Source organism: Rattus norvegicus, chromosome 3, assembly GCF_036323735.1.
Source record: "Rattus norvegicus strain BN/NHsdMcwi chromosome 3, GRCr8, whole genome shotgun sequence".
NCBI classification, from domain to species: Eukaryota; Metazoa; Chordata; class Mammalia; order Rodentia; family Muridae; genus Rattus; species Rattus norvegicus.
In genome coordinates, this window is record NC_086021.1 from 165,976,476 (window position 1) to 166,001,529 (window position 25,054).

Here is a 25,054-nt window from a genome sequence, read left to right on the forward strand (position 1 = left end):
GGTGCCTTATCACTGAGTCATATACCTCTGGCTCTAAAAGGTCAATATTTTAATCAAATATTTTTTTAATCAAACAATCTTAAATTTAATCACTAAACCAAACAACTTTTCCTTATCACATAGAAGCTGTGATAAGAGCTTAGAATCAGGAGCGGGTAAGACTATACATACCACAAAGGGAAATGAAGTAAGTTCAAAACCTTTCCTGCCGTGTGGAACAAACACACAGAAGACCAAGTAGGGTTTTCAGAGACAGATAAGAGGAGGTGGGTGTCTGGAGACATGCAGAGGTAGAGAAAGGAGGGCTGTGCAGGGCACACGTGTCACTGTGGTGGCCAAGTGTACAGACGATGCACACAGAGGCAGACTCCGAGAGGCCTGGAGCTGACTGAGCTGACAGGGTCAGAGTGCTTTAGCAGAGCGGTGGGAATGTGCAGGACTGAAGCGGCAGTGAGCCATCGGGGAGTGGATCAAGTTACCTAGGCAAGAATCAGCAATCCAGGTGAACTTGGGATCTTGGGATTGCTGAAGGGCAGGTTTACAAAACTCCTCTAAAATCAGGAGATGATCTAGAAGCCAAGCTCGAGTCAGAGGTTCAATCTGCTCTATGTGAAGGACAGTGCAGTAAACAAATGCATCCTTTTTGTACAGAAAACACGACTCTACAGGTAGAATTTTAAAATGGATATCCAGTCACAGTGCTTAAGAGTGTAGTAGATAAGCTATAAATATTTCCTAAGAAGCCAGCTTCTGTTTCTGTGTAATGAACCATGCTTTCCAGTCTCACCACTTCATAATTCACATAACGTACTATGTCCCCATGTTGAGCTCACCACAGTCACTGAGGCTGTGTGTGCTTTCCGTCGGGGTTGGAGACACGCTAATGCTCTACCTCGATCACTGGTCTCTGACATGTCTTTGCATTTCCTAAATCCCGGAACAGAGATAGCATCTGCTACTCCTCAGCACTGAATAGGGGATGCTCAAAGTGAGCACAACAAGGGGTCAATAGCACTTGGGGTTTCTCCCTGATATCCCGGGGCTAACTCTAAAGTGGCAACCATCAGAGGCATAAGGGGCTCTGGCAAGAGAGTTGGGTCTGTGATTAGAGAAGTGTTTTCTCTGTATTTCAGATGAGGTCCCACCTCTCTAAAAACAGGAATGATGAAGTAAAATGAAAAGGTCAGGGTTGGGGATTTGGCTCAGTGGTAGAGCGCTTGCCTAGCAAGCGCAAGGCCCTGGGTTTGGTCCCCAGCTCCGGGGGAAAAAAAAAAAAAAGAAAAGGCCTTATTTATTTGGACAAACTATACCTTAAAAAATCATGGATTTTATTTAAGTCAACACAAGGGAAAGGCTATGGCCCTCAGCAGCTCTGCACCTACTGGATTTGTGGTGGTAACTTCCCAAGTGGAAGGCTGGTGTAAAAATCTGACAATAATTGACAGAGTGGGCAGTGGCACACAGAGCCATTAAGGACCACACTGATCAATCGATGAGACCTGGTGACACCTCTGAGGAACTGGTTTTTCAAAGTATGTCACAGAAGAACCCGGTAGATGCGGTTGGACAGCGAGACCTAGTGTGGTCATGTTTCTATGGTGTCAGCAGGGTGCCTGCCATACACGTTGGACTGACTACACTTCCATCCCAGTCTCCTCACATCAGCAGCACTTACCACAGCTTCCACAGCAGGTGAATTGTCCCCAACCACCAGTAAAGTAGAACACCTAGGAACAGGGGGAAGAAGAGGGCTCAGTCAGCCAGGAAGGACAAACACTGCTGCACACGGATCAGTCGGGACAGGCACTTACTTTAATGTTTTCAATCTGTTATCATTTTGGCCCAGAATAGGTCTTTCGATCTCCAGGTCTCTGCGCCTAGACAAACAAAGCACAATCAGCATCACTTACAGGAAAAACCATGGCCCTTCCCGTGTCTCCTGGACATGGAATCCAGAGTCTGACGGTCTGGTAACACTTTTCCTCACACCCGAGGACAGGAGGGCTCTGAGCTGTGCCCGAGCGGCTGCTTCCATGGTAGCAGGCTATAGAACAGGGGTTTGTGGGATGCTGAAAAGGGGGAGAACTTCAGAACTCAAGCAGCTGCACCACTGAAACTCTCAAGGCTGACTGAATTTTCCAAGCGGTCTGTAGAAATGAGCACATTCCCTTGAAGGGGGAATGGCGTGCTTTTCCGTGAGAAGAGAGATTTACTTATAGGAAAGCTCTGCAAACCAGATTTAAATCCTGGCATTGCGCCCTACTGGCCGTGTATCTCTGCAAGCATACAGCTGACTCATGCAGCCTTCCCCACCACGTTCCTCCTTTGGATAAACTATTCCTAGGGTAAGAATCAGTGCTCTCTCCTCAGCCTACCCTTGGACAGGGACAGATGACAGTACATTTTGAAATAATCAAGGGAGAAGGAACTGCTATTCTGCCTGCTTCAAGATGCAGTAGCAGCAAACAGCACTAAAATCAAGCCCCACTGTTCTCTCCATGTCTTCCTACATGTGCTTGGCTTTCCCCTGGACCCCAATATTACTGGACTTTTTTTGAATACATGCTAACTTGGGCTTTTTTTCCCTTAAGACAACCTAGAAACTGTTTCTGTTTTTAGAACTCACGGTGTACTTCTTTAAAGCTCTTTTAAAAATCTTTCTTACAGCCCTTGCATCCTAGAATGGTCAGACATCATGGGCAATCCCATATACACCAATGGCACTAGGTTAAGTCTCCTCTCTGCTTCCTCGACTGTCAAGCAGATTTCAGAGCTGCACTGCACAGTTAACTGAAGGGACGGGAGACAACTGTACCCATTATAGGAACCCAGGAAGAGCTGGAGATTTTCTTGATTGATATCTTGAGCAATGTGCAGTCTGTATGTTTGAATGAGGTCCAAATTGGCCTGCAACTCCTCCTAGAACAAGTGGAAGAAAACACTAGTGAACTGAATTGCAGAACAAATTCCTCTTATTTGGTTTGTATTTTCAGAGTCACTAGGGAACTTGGGGTGGTGCTCAGAGTTACTAATGCACCAATCCACTGAATGGCTAACATCATTTTAACATCAACAACACTGATGGGCCTCACCATAGTTTGGTTCTATATTCTGTGTCAAAGCAGGGCACCAGCTAGTAAATGGAATGGCATATACCAAAGATAGCTATACAGAACAAAAAATGCCAGGTCCTTATAGTATATACTATGATTTTACTTATTTTAAATTTAAAAAAATAGGCAAAAGTAAAGAAGCGAGGTCATAGAACAGTGAGTATTTTGTTTAAGGGGATTAATGAATAGGAAGAAGACAAGAGAACCGTTTTGTTCTCTTTGTATGGAGATATTCTATACAAAAATATATATGGATATTAACAATTCATAGGATGAAGGCAAGAGACAGGTAATTATAATGTGTGCATAATAGTATATGTGAGTTACGTCCTCTTTGTCAAGAAAATGATATGGATGGACATCACCCAGCCACAAAGAACCAGATTAAAATCCCAGCACTTGGGAAGCTAAAGGAAGAGCATCCAAGCTTGAGGCTAATCCTGGGATAGACACTGTCAAAGGCAAGAGAGTGGGGGATCAGAAGACCTACAGAGGCTGCCTGTAAGAAACAGGAACTGGAGGCTGCAGAGATGGCTCAGTGGTTAAGAGCGCTGACTGCTCTTCCAGAGGTCCTGAGTTCAATTCCCAGCAACCACATGGTGGCTCACAACCATCTGTAATGGGATCCGATGCCCTCTTCTGGTGTGTCTGAAGACAGCTACAGTGTACTTACATACATAGAATAAATAAATAAATCTTAAAAAAAAAAAGAAAGAAATAGGAACTGGGATGTGTTACAGATTTTCTGTAAAAAGCCTGAATAAGCTCCTTCTTCTAAAATGAGTGTAAGTGTGTGTCATTGGTAAAAATATAGTGAAATAAAAGAAAATAATGAAAGAAAGAATATGACTTTGGAACTAGATCTTGATTCAAATGTCAGCTCCATTACTTTCTATGTGGATGGTGGTGGTGGCATATTGCACCGTGTTTCAGGCTTTTGGTTTCCCTCTCTTAATATTAAGCCAAGGGGCTGGAGAGATTGCTAAGTGGTTAAGAGCACTGACTATTCTTTTAGAGGATCCAGGCTTATACCACATACACCGGATAAAATAAAAACTACTCAGCACACACATACTCAGTCGGTGGTAACCACCTGATCTGTACCAACCTTCCATTCTCCTTTAGGCATATTTAGAATTAAGGATGCAGACTCACTGAGCAGCCTCTGCTCCTCCCTGTAACTGCCCCTCCACACTGCAGCCCTCACAGCTCCCCACCTCATCACTCAGTGTCTCTGTCACTCACTTTCCCTTAGAAAACAGGACTGGAGGCAAATCCCCCACCAACAGCCATCCCAGGACAGCAGCCATCCTGCTGGAGAAGCCAGCATCCATCAGCTCATGGTTGGATAAGGTCAACCTAAGCTCCTTCCACAATGGCTCTTCGCTTGCTTCCTCTGGAATTTCCATTCCTGTGAAACCTCTCCTGAGCCTCCTGGTGGCTCTAAAGCTGTCTGGTGAGGCACCGGTGTTGTCAAACATTCACAGATGGCATTCTGCTCACGGGGGACAGGTGGGGGAGAGGCTGTTTTCTGTCGCTCTCTGAGTGCCAAGATCCGTGAGGCTGAGAGAAGCCTCTCCAGTGGGCCTGGCCTTTGCAGACCCACATGCCCTTCGGACCGACTGGGCTATGCTGTCTGCCAGGATCCAGACATTGCAAGGTTTCTCTTTCTTCCCTGATGCACAGTAAGGCTTTTCGTGCGAGCCAAGGGACCCAGCTCTTCTGGTACATGGGTGCTTACCTGCCCGAAGTGATGAGCCAAAATTATGTCCACGACGTTGGTGGTCAAGCCGGAGAGCTAAAAGATAGAAACCATGATAAGGGAGTGAGCATGTGTGAGCATCTCACAGGCTGCCCACTAAAGGAAGGTGTACTTTTTTGTACATACATTATTTCTCAATAAACAGAAACCACAGGGCATGATGGCAAACAACTGTAATACCAGTTACTAGGAGTTGACAGGCTAAGGTGGGAGGACCGTAGTTTGAGGTTAGTCTGGATGTATAGGAAGTTACTGGTCAGCATAGGCTACAGAGAGACCATTTTTCAAAGCAAACAAAACCAACTCAGTGTTATACATTTGTGCGGTACAGTATTTTCAAACATAGCAAGTCTGAAAGGTTAAATTTCCGTTCTATGGTGGAATGGCATACTTTGAAATAGGGGTATTATGGCAGGGTATTCTGTAGTTACACCTACAGACCCTCCATTCAGAAGGCCAGGGTAGAAGGATTACTTTACTCCAGCCCAAGCCTGGTGACCTTGGGAGACCTTATCTCCAAAAGAAAAAAATAAAGAGGAAAATTAAAGGAAGTGAGAGAAGAAGATGGAGAGGGAGAAAGAAGGTTGAAGGAAAGTGCTAGCAAATACACTAGGCAGCCCTTTGAGATGTGCAGTTGGGGACTGTGGCCTCTGCTGCCTCCTTCCTGCCCCTGTTCCTGCATTTACACTGGGTTGATGGCAGGTAGAGATGACTTACAGCCCTGCCCAAGACATCCAAGACACAAAAAATAAGATTCCTTCCAGTTTTAGCTATCTTTATTTCAGGGAGTGGGAGGAAAAGCTATATTTACAGAATGTTCTCACATTTGAACATTTTTCTCCCAATTCTTCCCATTTGAAAATGATGCATCTCGGTCTAATAAATGCAGCAATCTGTGTAAATCTGGAGACAGGCTATTTTCAGAAAAAATGTCAGCTCAGCTCATCTTGCCAACTCCCCTTTAAGCTGCTGCTTGGGTTCTGGATGGAATTCCCACCGAGGACTTGGAGGAGTTGGAGCTGGGGATGCAGGGAAGGAAGCGAGGGAGAGCCATGACATGAGTGAAAGGTTAGGGAAGAAAGATGGCCTGAGATCACCCGTGGGCTGCCAGTGAGCCCCAGGCTACAAATGAGAGAGGAGCATGGGTAACGACCCGGCTCAGTTCATGAGCTGCACTGTCCATAATTAATGCTCAGAGACCCAAAGTGCTCCATGAATGTCATCAGGCTGCTGTACGTCTAAGTGTGGGGGTCAGGATATCCGCATACTGGACAGGCATTTTACGCAGGGCAGGCTGGGGAGGAGTCCATAGCCCCATCGAAAGCCAGGGAAGGCAATATACCCCAAAATGTACATGCATGTGGGGCGGGACAGACAGACTGTTCAGAATCTGATCTGCTGGTAGGCAGAAAATATATGCAGGATTTCATCTACCTGGAATTGGATAAGTAGACTAGGCTACCTTGTCTCAGCCTCCAGACACTGGGATTAAAGGCAGATGCCACCATGCCCTGCCCTGGGTAGGTCGGTAGGTCGGTAGGTCGGTAGGTCGGTAGGTCGGTAGGTCGGTAGGTCGGTAGGTCGGTAGGTCGGTAGGTCGGTAGGTCGGTAGGTCGGTAGGTCGGTCTGCCTGTCTCTTTTCCTTGGTTTTTCGAGACAGGTTTTCTTGGCTGTTGTGGAACTCACTTTGTAGACCAGGCTGGTCTACATAGAGATCCTTCTGTTTCTGCTTCCCAGAGTGCTGAGGTTAAAGTTGTGGCTACCAAGCATGCCTGGACAAGTCTGTCCTTATGCCAGTCTCACCTCAGACTCTACCCTCACCTCACATCTGGCCTAAGGAAGGTAATTCTTTGATCATACACTGTTCTACTCTTAGTATCAAGCTTTGTACCCTCTACTATTGGTACACAGACTGTGTCTATCTTTCTGTCTTACAATGTTTACAAATGTCCTGGCCTGGTGAGTCCTAGCTATGTGACCTTGGATGATGTGTTGATTCATTTGATATCCTGAGCAGAGCAATTTAAACATAAAAATAAGTTGTTAAGAACAGTGACTGGTATACGGTAAGCATTAAATACGTGTTCATTTCTTTAAAGATTATTAATCCTCTGCTTAAATCTACATCACTACACAGTTCTCAGATACAGAATTGCTGGATGTCATGGGTTTGAGTGTCAATTAAAGTCCTGGTACATGTGATAAGCAGGATCATAGTGTTCTGGGGAAACTTCTTTCAGTGGCAAATTACAAAGACACTTATGGTAACTACAAAGTATTTAAAAGCAGGAATTTAAAAATGAAATTATTACATTAGTCATGTTTTAGCAGGCTTAAGTCCTTTTTCTCTTACGGAAAACATCATCGCTTTAGGTCAACACAAATAGATCTGTATGAGATCATGAACAGCACTGCACTTCAGTAAGAAAGCAGACTGCTTTGAGTGGACCCGACCACAGCGGGTATTGTTTCCCAAGACCTCTCTTTGGCTCTGGTTCAGCATGGAGATTTTATATGTGATAGGTCATTAGCATATTTATTTTGTTTTCTATCTGGTGGCACATATTTTAAAGACCAAATTCCCTCATTTTCCATATGGTAAACATTAATAATTAAAATGACTAGTGGAACAGTAGAAAGGAGCTGCTTCAATGTTTACAAAAGATAATGAGTCATCCAGTCATTTTATTTAGTAAGCAACTAAAAGTGCAAGCCAAACGAAGAGAGATATCTAAACTACAAGAATTTAGCAAGAGACTCATTTCTGAAATATTTTTATGTTGAACGAGGAACTCTATCAGAAGGGCAGAAGATATTTTTTTTTAAAGATTTATTTATTTATTATTTATGACTACGCTGTAGCTATCTTCAGACACACCAGAAGAGGGCATCAGATCCCATTACAGATGGTTGTGAGCCACCATGTGGTTGCTGGGATTTGAACTCAGGACCTCTGGAAGAGCAGTCGGAGCTCTTAACCACTGAGCCGTTTCTCCAGCCCAGGGCAGAAGATATTAAAAGAAACTTTGCAAGAATATTCCAAAAAAAAGGCAGTGACATCCCTGCCTCTTAGGAGATGCAAGTTCTAAGCTCTAACTGCTAAAAGGATGGTAGGGCTGGGGGGCAGCATGGCAGTGCTGTGCTTGTCGAGCATGTGGGGAGCTCTAGGCCCGCTCTCTCTACCCCAAAGAAGAAAAACACACAGTGACAGGAAATCCTTTGTTGCTGTTGCACTGATAAGGGGAAGAAGACTGTAATCTAAAATACCAATTACAGGAAGCTTTAGACAGAGCAGGCCTGTCTGTTCGTAATAGAAGTTAGAATAAGGTGATAACAGGCAAGGAGCATCAGGCAGGAAAAGGCAGACCATTCTGCGTACCAGCTGAGTGGTGATTACATGTGTAAATATTTGTAAGTTGCATATATAAAACCTTTTGAGTGGGGTTGTGGTTAAAGCTGGATGTTAGGGATGCTTGCACAACAAGTTCAGTTCACAACACTCAACAAAACAAAACATCTCATTTTGCCCTTAAACCCTGTAAAGGTAATTTTCTAAGAGACCAGAGAATGAGCAGAAAACTCCACCCCTTAGTACTTACTTTGGAAGCTGCCCAGTCAATCCAGCCTTTAGCACACGGGTCAATGTTAATGAGCACAAGACCTTCTACCAGCTCCGGATGATTGAGCTGAGAGAGAGAGATAGAAAAAGACAACTGTGTGAGACTCCCGCTCCCACTTCTGCAGGAGAGGTGCTATGTAGCATTTACAGACAATGCCTCCTGAAATCTGACTAGCACCAGGAAACCAGTCTCTCCAAAGGGATGAAGTCACCTCCCCTTGAATGGGGCGCTCAGGGAAGACAGGATTTTTGTTGCTACAGCAGATGGGGAGCGTGCTGTGGTTGTCCAACTCATAGGGGATTGCTTATGGGCAAGTTCTTTGTACTCACTGCAAATCTGCTGAGGATGTAGGCTCCTGCTCCAACTCCAATGCCAATGATGCTCTTCATACTGTGAACAGATAATTGAGAGTGCTAACTACCTACGGAAAGAATGCATGGGGGTGCTTCACAACCTTTAGTGCCTTACCTATGGTAACAAGGAAAACACCATCCACTTTCAAATGTGCTTTTATAGTTAAGTTCCATGCCAACCAGAGCTACAAGAGAGACTGTCTCAAAAAAAAAGTATGCATATGTGTGTGTATACATATACATGTATGCATACATATATGTATTTGTGTGTATACACATGTGTGTACATATTTTTTTGAGACGGTCTGTTTTTAGACATATATACACATTTATACATCTACACATATATCTATACATATGTATGTATATACATACGTACATAAACACACACACCCCTCAAACTTGGGAATCATTTTTGCTACTACCTCAAAATTCATCAGAAATATTTTCATTATAACCTACTTTACATTTGTATACTTTTACCTTTTTTAAATAAACAAACTTTCTTTTTTTTCATTTTTTTAATTGGACATTTTCTTTATCTACATTTCAAATGTTATCCCCTTCACAGTTTCCCCTCCAGAAACCCCCTCCTGCCTCCTGCCTCCATGAGGGTGTTCCCTCCTCCACCCACTCCCTCCTGCCTACCTGCCCTGGCATTCCTCTACATTGGAGCATCAAGCCTTCATAGGACCAAGGGCCTCTCCTCCCACTGATGCCGATGAGGCCATCCTCTGCTACATATGCGGCTGAAGCCATGGGTGTCTCCATGTGTACTCTTTGGTTGGTGGTTTAGTCCCTGGGAGCTCTGGGGGCTCTGGTTGGTTGATATTGTTGTTCTTCCTATGGGGTTGCAAACCCCCTCAGCTACCTCAGTCCTTTCTCTAACGCCTCCATTGTGGACCCTGTTCTCAGTTCAGTGGTTGGCTGCAAGCACCCACCTCTATATGTCAGACTCTGGCAGAGCCTCTCAGGAGACAACTATATGAGGCAGGCTCCTGTCAGCACCCCTCATCATCCTTAATAGTGACTGGGTTTGGTGACTGCCTGTGGGATGGACCCCCATGTGTGGCAGTCTTGATTTTATTTGAATTTATGTTTACGGTGTGTGGCCATGTACAGGTTGAGTGCCAGGCGCCTGTGGAGTTCAAAAGAGCATGTGGATCCCCTGAGGCTGAGCTACAGGCAGGTGTTAGTAGAAGCTGGGACCCAAACTCAGGTTCTCTGCAGAAGTGGGAACCTCAATGGCTGAGCCCTGTCTCCCATCCTTAAAATGTATTTTAATCCATCTCCTTTTTTCTTTTCTTTTTTTCGGAGCTGAGGACCGAACCCAGGGCCTTGTGCTTTGCTAGGCAAGTGCTCTACCACTGAGCTAAATCCCCAACCCCTTAATCCATCTCTTAACAGAACCAAGTATCGAGCTATCCTCATTTTTTTCCTGAAAGACTATGGTCATTTAACTGTGTCCATGTGTTTAGCTTTTACTTCTCTACAAACGACTATAGCAGGAATAATTTTTTTTCAGATATAGTTCTACTGAGTTATATTTTATATACTTATAGTAATCATTTTAAAAATCTAACTTGTGCTTCAGTCCAGGATTAAAATACTTCAGTGTCTTTCCTTTATGCCAGCAAAGGCACTGCCAACGTTTATCTGACCCTTCAGATGTAAGGAGTCTGGTCTGTGTTTCTCTGATGCTACAATATGCCTTTCTTCTACCTGACCTGATAATTGGTCTTTCCTTCTGCCCTGGCGCTCTGTCTTAGCCTATACAGCACCCAGCAGGAAAGACATTCCCTAGCTAGCCCCATTTATCTATCATTAAATACAGATAAACGTTCTTTTATCTATCATAATATCAGACTTCTGTATGCTGATGTTGCTTAATGCCAAGAAGCAACCTCAGAGAGCTAAGTGCTCTCTGGCTGAGAGACAGACATACCGCAGGAACACTTTGCTTACGGCATTTTATTGTGATTGATCATCAACTACACCATCTCCAAATTTAATACAATGACCATAGACTCTTCTGTTTTGCACATAACTATAGTTAGGGACAATAAAGAATACAGAGCCAAAAACAATAAGGTGGCAGAGCTGGGCGCAGATCTCAGTGGGAAAGCACCTGTTTATCTGAGTGAAAGCCTGCAGAAGACACTCACCTTAGGTGTGTAAGAACGGGAGGCAGCATCTCAGCCAGCTCATCCATGGTGGGGTACTGATACCTGAAACCCAGAGTAACCGCTCCTGAATTAGAAAGCACCACAGTTCCTAGACACTAGGAGACCTTGACCACTCCAGGAGTCTTAGAGAAATACAAGATTTATTTTAATTAATTAATTTTACCAAAGGCTCAAAGGAGGTGTTGTGGTGCCTAGAAGTAAGTTTGGTAGGCGCCATGATCCTCCATGACTGTCACGTAAGGAAGAAATAAAAGGCCACCCTCCTTGTACCAGAGCAGGCTACAGGAAAAGAACTGGTTACAGGGCCCACTATGTGCTATTTCCACAGCCTTAACATGCACTCCCAGGCTCAGGAATGCCCAGCAACAGGTCTGCCAGTCATATTTAGGCAGTTACCTTAGCAGGAAACAACACTCTCCTGGGCCTGTGCATCATTATAAACTCAGGATCCTCAGAATAGACGCTCATTTATTTCACTTAGCCTAATGCATTCACTTTATGAACTACTTACTAATAATATGAACTGACTCTGAAATGGCCAGGCAAGCCCAGAGTTGACCCAGAGGAGGGAGAGTAAGGAGAAAGTCACAGATGACAGAATCAGAAAGGGACAGGATACTTTAAAATGAGACTGTGTGCGTGTGTGTGTGTGTGTGTGTGTGTGTGTGTGTGTGTGTGTGTAACAGTCTCCCATGTTTGGTGGCCTCTGCCCCACAAATCCAGGGCCATCTGCTGCACTGGAAGGAGTGGAGTGTCTCACACCATTGTGCACAAGTTGAGAACAATCCTGATGGACAGCACCTGGACAAATGACAACTGTATCTGAGACACAAGAGCATGGACAGATGTGACAGGACATCTTAGGCTGAATCCTTGCACACTGATGAAGAATCGCACAGGACTGTTGGGCCGAGAGAGCTAACACACACAGAGCATTAAACAATGCCTGGCAGAGCCTGGGTCCCATGCAGGGGCAGACTCTCCCCTGTCAGGAATGCTTACTCTACAGAAGTCACTGGAAATGCAGCTCGAGGGGCTGGGGATTTAGCTCAGTGGTAGAGCGCTTACCTAGGAAGCGCAAGGCCCTGGGTTCTGTCCCCAGCTCCGAAAAAAAAGAACCAAAAAAAAAAAAAAAAATGCAGCACGAGGGGGAAGGGCTCCCTCCTACCCCAAAAGCACTCATTGGCGCCCTGTCCAGGGGGCACTTGGGAGCCTGTGACTGACAGGCAGAGCAAGTTTAGGATGATGGTGGGTGTCAAGGCCAGTCAGATGGTGTCTTTGCCCATCAATGTGGCTCTAGAAAAAATGGTTCCCCAAGTGACCAAACTCCATCCCTAGGTGGGAACTCAGATGGGACCACCCTCCCAGAACAGGGTCAAGGAGTCTGGGCTCAGCCTATGTATTTGGAGATTCAGGACGCAACACAAGGTGACAAATAAAAATGGATGAGTCAGGGGACAGATGAGGGACAAGTGGGTACTCCAGACACATGACTTGTGCCTACAGGGACACAGGTCCTGGCCATGAAGAGGCTTTTGTAGGTTTGTGAAAATACCAAGGAGACATCAACACACGAGCTTCTGAGACCAAGGGCAGAAAGACGGGCAAGCAATACCACCCGTGCGTGTGACGCCATCAAGTGGAAGGGGGCACAGCATTCAGTCCCCTACAGCCACCCACAGCTCTTTGGCCTGCATGCCTCCCACAGAGCTTCCCTGGGGCCTTACTTACCCTGTTGGGAAGGAGGGTGCTGCTTCCTGTTGGCCTGGGGCATCCACGTGACAGACAGCAAAGTGCTGGGTGATCTCTTGCATATCCTCAAAGTTGAAGAACGTGTTGAAGCAGGATTTATCTATGAGACAAGGATTCCTGTGCATCGGTTCCCCAGTTCTCCCTGCTTCCCCTCAGCTCTGCAAAGCTGACCAGTGTCCTCTCAGTCCCTTCTCCTCAGCAGCCCACTCGAGTGAGGAGTCTGCACACAGCCTGTGCCTCAAGACGCCCAAGGAAGACTCTGTAGGGAGCACCTCAGTGCCTGGAGGATGAGTGGTTCTCAATTCCATGCAATGGGCTCAGAGCAGAAAGCATCTTGGGGATATTTGCTGGGTTTCCTGGTGGTGACAAAACAATCTTCTACCCACAATGCTGTCTTCTATGCACCTTGTCCCTCCACCGGATGAGGAAGGACTCTGAGCTCCCTGACCGTGGCTAGGGCTATCCTCAGCTGCTGACACCCACCACATCGGGCTCTCCATTGTCAGGACTGCTGTGTGCCTGGAGGAGATGCTGCCTCATTCTTAACCCTCTCAGTACAGGTCCTTCCTCACTTCTCAGGCTAAGACTCAGCCCTGGGCTGTCAACCAACACTCTGAAAGGCAGAGCAGCATGAAGGTGAGCAGAGCCTGGTCCCACATCTAGATCCTAATTCTATACTGTTTGTTGAAAAGCCACTTGTAAAATGCTTGGTGGCTAATTCGGTGAGGATTTCAGCTTTGGATATATTTGTGGAAACAGAATGAGACGTCTTGGGGACTGATCTAAAGATGAACATCAAGCAGACTTTGTCTTACATACGCCTAATGCACATAGTCTGAAGTGACTGTTAAAGTGGGCCCTTCGTCTTTGTAAGTCGGGGACTCACAGGGAACAAGAACACAGGTCAAGCAATTGTAGTTCTGCTGGGCCTGTGGTGTATCTAGCTGTTTTCTGTCCGCATTCAGTGTCAGACTCATAGCATTTTAGATTCTGAATTACTGGACTAAGGATGTTCAATCTATACTAGGCAGAAAAGCCCATTGGAAGAATACTTTTTTTTTTTTTTTGGTTCTTTTTTTCGGAGCTGGGAACTGAACCCAGGGCCTTGCGCTTCCTAGGTAAGCGCTCTACCACTGAGCTAAATCCCCAGCCCCGGAAGAATATTTTTACTACTGAATTCAAAACTCTGGGCTTTCTAACCTAAGACATGAATAAAAATCAGCCTTCAAGGCTGGACATGACGGTGCGCACCTTTAATTCTAGCACATGGGAGGCAGAGGCAGGCAGATCTCTGTAAGTTGAAGGAAAGTCTGGTCTACATAGTGAGTTCCAGGTCATTGGAGCTATGGAGAGAGAAAGAGAGAGACAGAGAGACAGAGAGACAGAGACAGACAGAGATGGAGAGACCCTGTCTCAAAAATAAATAAATAAATAAATAAATACATAAATACATAAATACATAAATACATAAATACATAAATACATAAATACATAAATACATAAATACACAAATACATAAATACATAAATACATAAATACATAAATACATAAATACATAAATACATAAATACATAAATACATAAATACATAAATAAATAAAGCAGACCTCAGTTCTAATTTCTAAAATGTACTTCCAGATGCCCCACCATACTTGACCCAGCTCATACCCCAGGAATATTAACCTCCCGTTAATAAGGGTTTTAAGAGGAGAAGAGAGATGCGTGCGTTTTATTAGAAGTCTGTTATTATGCTCTTTAATACAAAGATTACGCATGGTTCAAGGGAGCTGTTTGGGGCTGGAGAGAGAGTTCAGTGCTTAGCGGCCCTTACTGCTCTTGCCGAGCACCAAGGTTCCGTTCCAGCACTACTGTGATGACTGGCAATCATCAGTATCTCCAGTTCTGGGGGGAGGGGTATCCAACATCCTCTTCTGGCTCCCACGGGGATTGCATGTATGTAGTGCCCATGTATCCATGCAGGCAAACACTCACACACTCGAAATTAAACTATTTCCTCTTAAAAAGGGAATGTGCAAAATCAAATACATACAGTTGAGCCCAATGTCATGGTATGTCAGGATAAATGGTCTATTTCTCTTCAGGGAGCCCTTTATGGTGACATGGACCATACCATGGGGTGTTTCTATGTCATGCTCCTATAACAAGACAGTGTAAGGTCTTAGGAAGTCTTCAGGAGCTATAAGCTCACCAGAGAGATGCTGTTATACCTAGTATTCCCACTCTCTAGGTCTTCTTTTGAGATAGACAACAAACACACAGAAAAGGTCTCACTTTTCATCTGAGAAACCTCACCATGAGGCCAGGTATATGTGTTGAAAGTGAATTTGTAATTGGTTGTGGGGAGGGGATCAGCCAGTTGGATAAGGAGCCAGGAAAAACTTGGGAGCACAGCTAAGGAAATGGAAACATGAAGTTCTTTGTGGGTAAAAAGTCACAGGTTTCAAAGCTCTGAATGCATGTCTCGCTGTAGACCATTTCAGTGGTGTAAGAATATATCATTAGAATCAAGCATTTCTCTTCAAGGCTGGCAGGTACTACAGTATGACATCATCTGTGAGTCCTTAGCTAACAGACATCCCAGTGTCATCCCAGTGTCAGGATTTCTTACCTGGGAAGTGAGCTAACCTCACAGGGGCATTGGTACCACACACATCCTCTTCTCCATCCCCTCTCATGCTTCCTGCCTGGTAATCAGAAAGCCCAGCTGAAGGTTCTTGCTCTGACTTCCCCACCATTCCAAGAATATAAGGTAAGCCTCCTTTTCTGCCATATGGGCTCTGATTTCTCTCTAGAGACTCCCACTGTACTGTTGCCTGTTGGTCTATTCGTGGCATCAATAATTCTTCTAATAAACTATTTATCAGTAAACTGTCTCAGTCTCCTTTTTACTTTTTTAGGTAGGGTCTCACTAAGTACCCTGGTAGGCCCTAAATCCACTATGTAGACCAGGCTAGGTTGGAACTCACAGAGATCTACCTGCCTCTGCCTCCTGAGTGACTGTTGGAATTAAAGGTTTGAATCACTATACCTGGCCTAAGGCTTTACTATGTGTGTATATGTGAATTCCTGAATATTGTCTGTGCTCCATATGTGTGCCCGATGCCCCCCAGAGGCCAGAAGGTGGCACTGAATACCCAGGAATTGAAGTTACAGGAAGTTGTGAGCTGCCATATGGGTGCTGGGAACCAAACCCTGGTCCTCTGCAAGAGCCTAACCCTTCTTAAGCACTGAACCATCTCTCTAGCCCTCAGTATCACACGCCATCCAAACCACACCTAGTAGACACTGAAAGGTATATTGGCATAGAATCTCTCTCCTTTCCTGCCTGTCTCACACCACCTGTCCCTTAGAGCAGTGACTCTTGGCTGTCGTGTTCATAGAATACATTCCTAGACTAGAACCTTCCTAGAGGCGGGAAGGTATCTGGTCATGTGCCATCAGCATCCCTCTCTAGGAACTGTGTTTGAGACAGAGAGAGCGTATCTGTGACTTGGTGCTTCTCCTGAAACTGGAGTAACCCTGGTAGCTGTTAGGTGATGTGTCACCACTCTCACTCCTGGTCCTTGTTGTGTGTCCGTAAGTCCCGAGACACCCTGGACTGCTCCTGGTTTAAGGTGCTGGGCAGTTTGTTCCACCTGTCCCATGAGACATGAAACGAAGGAAAAGTAAGTTGAGAAGCTGTTAGAGTAGAGCTCAGCTCAGGGAACCGAGTAAAGCCAGAAAGGTTTGTAATTGTTTGTGTGGGGGTGCCTACAGCATGGAGAATGATGGACAGGAAAGGAAGAGAAGCAGAATACTGAGATTTATTTTCTCTATTCCAGTTTTAACATTCCTAAAAAATAAACAATCTGATTAACTAATGCATCTCTGCTGATGATACCTGCATCCGTCAGTCTCACATTAGGTAGATTTCAAATGCAAAAACCACTGTGCTTAGTGATAAACGACTTCAATGACAGAACTCAGGAGCCGGAGGCGAGAGGATTAGAAGTTCAAAGTCATCCTTGGCTGGACCAGGAATTTACCTGCATTAGAGAACCTATCTTAAACACAAATGTCCCACAAAGGCCTTTCAACGTAACTCCATCTCGACAGTGAACTGCATCTTTGCTGGGGGCCACAGAAGAGTGTGTCAAGCTGACCGGATATTGCCACATCTCCACAGCACAAGCCAGCGAGATGGCACAGCCCTGCAGGCATTTCTGCCAAGCCTGACCACTTGATTTCGATCCTCAGACCTCATGTGGTGGAAGGAAAGAACCAATCCCTTCAAGATATTTCATGGCTTCCACATGTGTGCTGTGTGCCCCTCAAATAAATAGGTAAGTCTGTACTGTAGAATGTCCTGTGTTCATGATGACCCTCCTGGTCCATCCTCCCGTGTGCTGAGATTATACACATGAGCTACCATATACAGGAGGCTTCATGGTCTTGTCCTTTAATGTTTTGCTTTTCTTTTCTGAGAGTCTTGCTAAACAATTCAGGTGGCCTCAAACTCATGATCATCTTACCTCAGCGTCCCCTGTGCACCGCCACACCCTGTTAGACACCAGTATATCAAAGCCCAGGTTGGAGTAGATAAAGTCAGGCATGTTGCTTTCTGTCACTGATTTCTTTTCTCGAAGGCTAGTGATGGTTTAAAATGATGGAGGAGACATGGGGGTAGAAACAGATGTGAGCTGACTTGGAAGAAAGCACAGGGTTTGTGAAGGAGAAATTAAAAACTCCTGTGGCTGCATGATTTTTTTTCATAATAAGGGAGGACAGAAAGAATTTAAAAAGGAGAGGATGGGGACATGTTAGGGTACCTGGGAGGAACAGGAAGAGTTGGGGGTAGATATGATGAAGCTATTTTGCTTCCAAAGACAAAAGGAAGAAAGAAAGAAAGAAAGAAAGAAAGAGAGAAAGAGAGAAAGAGAGAAAGAGAGAAAGAGAGAAAGAAAGAAAGAAAGAAAGAAAAAGAAAGAGAGAAAGAAAGAGAGAAAGAAAGAGAGAAAGAAAGAAAGAGATCACAACTGAGGAGACAGAACGGTTGGTATGCCTGGACAAGCTTGAGGGATGCATAGGGAAAGGGACAAACAGATTGACCAAGGGCTCTATCTCTTTTTTTATTTTTTTTATTTTTTGGTTCTTTTTTTTGGAGCTGGGGACCAAACCCAGGGCCTTGCACTTCCTAGGCAAGCGCTCTACCACTGAGCTAAATCCCCAACCCCGGGCTCTATCTCTTGTAGCCGTGTATGTGCAGGGAGGAAGCAGAGACCACATCCAGAAAGTAAGCCAACCATTCCCGGTGAAGAGACTGGCAGCTTAACCACAGGGCAAGCCTGCAGTTTTGTGTGTCTTAAATCCACTGGGGTTGGAGTCTACAGAGACAGCTCAGTGGTTAAGAGCACTTGCAGCTCTTGAAGAGGACCCAGGTTCAGTTTCCAGCACCTGCCTGGAGGTTCATAGCTGTTTGTAGTTCTAGTTCCAGAAGATCTGACATGCTGTTCTGCACTCCCTGGGCATCAGGCATGCACGCAGCGCACATATTCACAGGCAAAGCCCTCATACACATAAATTAAAAATAAATTCTTTTTAAAAATCCAGTGGGGGAATTTGGTGTTATAGTGACTACTCCTCCCTTGTGACAAGCCAGCACTAGGAAAGGTCCTATCTTGAGAAACGGGTGGTTATTTGAGACTGAACTATTCTGGGAACCTAAAAGCAAGGACCAGTCACACATCTGGTAGCATCCTGCCATAGTTTCTGGGTGTGAGACAGCCATGTGAGATGAGTGTGGAGACAGCAGCTCACATCTGGACGTGTGATAAGGTCTGTGGCATGAAGCTTGGGCAGTTAAGGGCACAGTAGTCAGTGGCTGGCTCACCCTCTGTGGAGAGATCAGATCCTATCACTGTGATAGCCGATCCCCATTAAGACTCAGAAGCTGGGGTTGGGGATTTAGCTCGGTGGTAGAGCGCATGCCTAGGAAGCGCAAGGCCCTGGGTTTGGTCCCCAGCTCCGAAAAAAAAAGAACCGAAAAAAAAAAAAAAAGACTCAGAAGCCCTTGTCAGTGATCTGCATGTGACCATGTCTGAAATCATCTGTCACATAGCTTAATGCTTGCATGCTGAGAATCTCAAAGCTTGATTTGTACAGCTATCTCGGTGGGTGAGATATGGGGACACTGTGACCGATTTTCCAGTACAGATCTGTTTGGTTCCTATTCTCCAACACACTCAAAAGATCCCCCTTTGCTTAGACATTAGCTATCCCATGGTATTCAAATTTCGGGGGAGGGAAAGGAATCTGCAGTGAGAATCCATTTGGCCCCTAGGTTGAAATGCAAAGTGTGACTATCAGGGGCTCCTGGTAAACACAGAAAGAAGCTTTTATATGGAGGCATCTGTCAGACATCCGCCCTTGATTGGTCCAGGCTTAGCACTACTCAGATGGTAAGCAAGCCAAGAGACCTAACGCAACAGGTCACCCCACCCCCAGCACAGGCTGTGGTATTTGTAGACACAGGAGGAGCAGCTCCAGCCTCCTCTTGTCCTGCACCAGAAAGAGCTCCAGGCTCCTCCTGCCCCAAGTCTGCCTTTCCTCTGTTTTCACTTTTAGTTTAACTTTTATTTCTAAAAAGCTTTTTTGTTTTTGTTTTCTTCTTGTGACTGTCTTTGAAGTTGTTTTAGACAAGCTCTAGCTGTGATCTCATGGCTGGCCTTGAGGCGAGCCTGCTGCTATTGCCTCCCAAGTACTGGGGTTAATATGCATGAGCCACCACATCCTGATTTTGACATATATTTTCTTACATAATTACACTTATTTATTTATTATAGTGTGTGTGGGAAGCATGGTGTGTGTGGCAGCAAGAGGACAACTTTAGGAATTGCTCTGTTTTTCTTTATTGCATATTCTCTCTCTGTCTCTCTGTCTCTCTCTCTCTGTCTCTCTCTGTCTCTCTCTGTCTCTGTCTCTCTCTCTCCCTCTCTTCCTCTCTCCCTCCCTCTCCCTTTCCTTCTCTCTCTCTCTCTCTCTCTCTCTCTCCCCCTTCTCCCCCTCTCCCTTTCCCTCTCCCCCTCTCTCTCCCCCTCCCCTCTCTCCCTCACCATTTCCATCTCTCCTCTGTCTCTTTCTCTCCTCTCTCCTCCCTTTTCTGTCTCCGACAGATCCCACAACTTTTAATTTACACAGCTCCTCCTGCCTTGGTCTCCAGAATGCTGGGTGTATAAGGCCTCACGCGAGCTGTCGTGCCTGATATATTTTTTCTCTTCTTCTGTTTGACCTGGCTTCTTCCCTACTGACCCTTCCAGACGCATTTCCTTTATTTCATTCCTGTACTGCTTTTACACTTATCCTAACTAGTTTTTAACTTCACAGCTCATTCTATATAACTGCAGAATTCCATGATTTATTCTTTTCTGCTCTGTGGTTTCTCTCTCTCTCTCTCTCTCTCTCTCTCTCTCTCTCTCTCTGGTGATTGGCTTTAATTTATAATGCATTTCCATATCCAGTTTGGTTTGGTCCCATTGCTATTAAAATTACTCTCTCATCTCTGAATGGCACTGAAGATTGAGCCCTCAAGAGGAGGATGCCTACTAAGAAGACCTCAGAACAAACTAGAAAGAGACAGCCAACAGATGCGGGACTTGCAGTCCAGAACCAGACACGAGAAGGCAACACGACCCCTGTCAGCTCCTCAGTCAACAAATCCAAAGAAATGCAAAGAATTCAAGATACTATTTGTAAAAAAATTCACTTCAAATGAACAAGCCTGTGGATGAAACATAAAAGGAAGTGCAAATGTGAGGTTTGTGCATGCTTGGCCCAGGGAGAGGCACTATATGGAGGTGTGGCCTTGTTGGAGTAGGTGAGGCCTTGTTGGAGTAGGTATGGCCTTGTTGGAGTAGGTGTGGCCTTGTTGGAGTAGGTGTGGCCTCGTTCAAGTAGGTGTGGCCTTGTTCAAGTAGGTGTGGCCTTGTAGTGGGTGTGGCCTTGTTCAAGTTGGTGTGGCCCTGTTGGAGGAAGTGTGCCACTGTGGGTGTGGGCTTCAAGACCTCATCCTAGCTGCCTGGAAGCCAGTTTCCTCCTAGCTGCCTTCAGAACAAGATGCTGAACTCCAGCCCCATGTCTGCCTGCAGGCTGCCATGCTCCAACCTTGGTGATAATGGGCTGAACCTCTGAACCTGTAAACCAGCCCCAATAAAACGCTTTCTTTATAAGAGTTGCCTTGGTCATGGTGTCTGCTCACAGCAGTAAAACCCTAACTAAGACAACAAGTGCTGGCTTTGCAGTTTTTCTCCTTGTTTTGTTCATGCCCACACACAGGGATGCACACATATGACCTTGCATAGTCATGCACACATATCACATATACACATGCAAAAAAAGGAAATAAAAAGCCCTGAGAGTCAATTAAAGATGACCCTAAACGGGTCACCACAAGCTGTTGTCTGACCAACAACAAGCACTTGGCATATCCACATGTGCACACTCATACACACATGTAATATTTTAATTACATGTAAGATATGACCCGCTAATCCCATCACTGAGGAGGAAGAAGCAGACAAACTTCTGAGTTCCAGGACAGTCAGTCAGGCTTACAGAGAAACACTGCTTTAGAAACAAACAAACAAACAAACAAACAAAAAAACCCCGCAAATTAAAATTGGAGGGCCCTCAAGATGGCTCAGTGAGTAGAGGCACTTGATGGCGAGCCTATGGCCTGAGTTCAATTCCCAGAAGCACAAAGTGGAGGGACAGAACCCCACACAACGTCTTGTCTCCTCAGGGCACTGAGGCACACAGGCTATAAATAAGCAGATAAAATGGAAGAAGAATAACTTTTAAAACATCCAAGTTAGGTGCTCGAGACATCAGCTAAGAACACCGACTGTTTTTCCAGAGGACCCAGGTTTAATTCCCAGTCCCCACATGGCATCTCTCACCTGCCCCTGACTCTGAGATCTGACACCATCACACAAGCATACACTCAGGCAAAACGTCAGTGCACAGAAAACAAAACATCGAATTCATTAATGAAACATCGAAGTTAGTGCTTTGTATAAAGAACTCATGAAGGTAACGAAGGAGCATGCGGATTGGACAGTTGTCAGGGGCAGCCAGTCCGTGGCTGGTGAGGTAGCTCGGCAGCTGAGGTACTTGCGGCCAGAGCCGGTAACACCAGTCTGATCCCGAGTAAATGTGGAAAGAGCCAACAAAACCGTCTTCGCATCCACATGTGCCGAAGCATGTGCACGACAACCCTTCCCTTCACAGTATACACGCTGTAATAATACATAGAAATAAAACCAACACATTCTGACCTAGCAGGGAAATGTCGATTAAAAACTGCGCTGGGATTCCATCTCGCCTGTCACCCACGTGGCTGTCGTCAAGATGGATGAAGGAAGCGTGATGAGTCCGTACAATGGAGTTTTATCCAGCCACAAGGGAAACGAGGTCATGTTATTGAGAGGAAAATGAGTGTCGCCCTACTTTGGTCTCCTGCTTTGCATTGTCGGTGTCTCAGAATTCATCTTCCTCTTTGAAGAATGGGAATGAAAACTGTCTGCGAGCAACAGTGTGGAGAGAGGGGAGGCGCTCACCTCCACAGGGATTTGGACACATATCTGCTGTAAACTAGTGCACGAGCAGACTGAAGGAGACTCCATGTGGGGAAGCAGGCAGAGGTCTCCGCTGTGGAGCTGATACGATTGTCAGACTACAGGGTGTAAGTTGCCATCTTCCTGTTCTGCTCAACCCTCATCTGCCTGACTGGCTTTCTCCAGGGACTGTCACCCCAGCATTCTAGAATGTGACCCACAATGGCAGCCTGTGCTCAGAGGGCAGAACTCGAAGCGACCTCTCACGGGCTCTGGTGTCCATCTCTGCGGTGGTGTACTTTAGGGACACATCCCGTTGCACTCCAGGCTTATGATACAACTTAAGCTCATCCAGGTGGCCGACATCTCCATCTGTGACGACTGCCTACCCTGTCACCCAGATGGCATCCTAACCAGAGAGCCTGGTAGAACCTGAGCCAGGGTGGCACCAGTTTGATAACCAGCAACTTTGGACTTTCTTTTTTTTTTAAAAGATTTATTTTTTTATTTATTATATATGAGTACACTGTAGCTGTTTTCAGACACACCAGAAGAGGGCATCAGATCTCATTACAGATGGTTGTGAGCCACCATGTGGGTGCTGGGATTTGAACTCAGGACCTCTGGAAGAGCAGTCAGTGCTTTTTTTTTTTTTTTTTTTTTTTTGGAGCTGAGGACCGAACCCAGGGCCCACTGAGCTAAATCCCCAACCCTGCAATCAGTGCTCTTAACCACTGAGCCATTTCTCCAGCCCAACTTTGGACTTTCTCATGTCCTTTCCCTTTGGTTAAACATGCCGTCACAGTATCACTGGTCCTTTATCTCTGAGACCAGTTAAACCATGATCGCCTAATGCCTGACAATATTTCTTCTCCATTCTAGCAATTGTTTTTGCTAATATGAAATGTTATTTTTTCTAATAATTAGGCTATCGTATGAGTTTTCCAATGTTATATATGAATTGTGTGTGTTTGTGTGTTTATGTATTTGTGTGTGTGTGTGTAAGCTTCACGTTGTTGCTTTTTGTAACATGAGTCACTTACAGGCACATGGGAATGCTATCAATGACTGTACCGCAGGGGAACTGTGTTTCCTCCCCCCTCAGTGATTATTAACTTTCTACAGACCCTTAGGGATGGGTGGGGTCTTCTCAGCCCCACTTCAGGAATCTCTGATACAATTCCTACTGCTGCACCCTTTGTAGAGGGACAGCCTCGCTTCCGGTTGCGTTGGCTCTCACAGGAAGCGGTGAATCTGCTCCTTAGCCTCTGCCCTCTGACTTGCCATGGCTCCCCACCTTCGCCTCTCACACTTTTTCAGCCTGGTTCTGCCAACACTTTTCAATTCCTGTTTCTGCTTGTCACCAGTCACGGCTCCCAGTCTTCTCATATGCCACACTCAGTCCAAAACCCTCGTTGGCAATGTCAGCCTAAACTGTGTCTTTTCTTCCTTCAGTCTTTACAGACGTAGTCCACGATGAGAAGAGAAACAGTGAGTGACTAACTGCACGAAATGTTTAGTGTTCTCCCCGGCTGTAGTGCTCCATAGTTGGGGACCTGGCCCAGTTACACTGTTATTAGTTACTTTTTGCTGTTGTGGTAAAAACATCCTGAGCAAAAGCAACTTATGGAAAAGTTTAGTTTAGTCCCCTGTTCCAGAGGGTGAGTCCGCAGTGGGAGGGGAGGCATCAGAGCAGTTATAAGAGGCTGGGAGATCATGTCTTCAACCCAGTTGGAAGTGGGGTAAGGCTAAAAACTCTCAGTCTGTTCCCGGTGACATACTCCTTTAGCAAGGCTCTACCTCTAAAGGTTCCACAGCCTCCCGAAACAGGACCTCCAACTGAGGGCCAAGTGGTCACATGTGTGAGCGTGACAGGGATGCTATTCAAAACACCATGGCCATGAAGCTCAGTACCGCCCTGGGCAACAACTCTCCACAGGTCTTCTCCCTTCTCACCAGTTCACCTTTGCAGCTTCACGTCCACACACGCAGATTCCTTATAGTCAATTTGTGTACCTACGCATGCGTGATAGCCATATGCACACATAATTGCTCCTGTTTCTCTAGAGAACCCTAAGATGCTATTCAAACTCTAAATCAAGATGCGATTTTAGAAGAGATTTATATAAACAGAACCCAGTTGTTGAGAAAACTGCATGTTCTCCCCAGATCCTAGTCTCTACTGTATACAAGTGTGTGGATATAACACGTAGACAGGAGACTAGGGAAGAGTGTTATTACACGGTGAGGAAGGACAAGAAGAAGTAATGGGCACAGGTCATGAAAAATAAATTACCTTTTTCTAGTTTTCACTCTATCATGGGTTTTTTGTTTTGTGTGTGTGGACATATATAAAATGTAATTGCGAGGGAAAGTGTAAAATCCGAAGTGAAACTCTATGGCTTCTGAATGGCTGCTCTAACTGTGCAGGAGTTCACTGTGATGGACAGACTTTGGGTCTAGGCAAGCGCTTGTTTGAGTGGTTATATTAATACGTGCGATATTTTTATTTTCAAATTCTACAGTAAAGTGATTTTTTTTTTCTTTTTTTCGAAGCTGGGGACCGAACCCAGGGCCTTGCGCTTGCTAGGTAAGTGCTCTACCGCTGAGCTAAATCCCCAACCCCGTAAAGTGATTTTTTTTAAAAAAAAATATTAT

At 45.4% G+C, this 25,054-nt stretch overlaps 1 protein-coding gene across 4 annotated transcripts in view; it reads right to left on the minus strand.

The window, feature by feature from the left end:
• The window catches only part of LOC120101770 (protein NDRG3-like), a 35,527-nt gene that overhangs the window by 8,392 nt on the left and 2,081 nt on the right, over positions 1 to 25,054 (minus strand). For 2 of the 4 annotated variants that reach the window (XM_063285113.1, XM_063285112.1), the window contains exons 1-9: positions 15,415 to 15,496; positions 12,766 to 12,886; positions 11,014 to 11,076; positions 8,825 to 8,885; positions 8,475 to 8,561; positions 4,855 to 4,911; positions 2,816 to 2,919; positions 1,812 to 1,877; positions 1,676 to 1,727 (exon numbers count right to left, since the gene is read on the minus strand). In XM_063285113.1, coding sequence (XP_063141183.1) covers positions 1,676 to 1,727; positions 1,812 to 1,877; positions 2,816 to 2,919; positions 4,855 to 4,911; positions 8,475 to 8,561; positions 8,825 to 8,885; positions 11,014 to 11,076; positions 12,766 to 12,886; positions 15,415 to 15,481 — 678 coding nt within the window. In that variant the 5' untranslated portion in view covers positions 15,482 to 15,496. Of the gene's footprint in view, positions 1 to 1,675; positions 1,728 to 1,811; positions 1,878 to 2,815; positions 2,920 to 4,854; positions 4,912 to 8,474; positions 8,562 to 8,824; positions 8,886 to 11,013; positions 11,077 to 12,765; positions 12,887 to 15,414; positions 15,497 to 22,399; positions 22,579 to 25,054 lie in introns of those variants that run through there. The other 2 variants (XM_039106708.2, XM_039106706.1) reach the window with 2 other exon arrangements.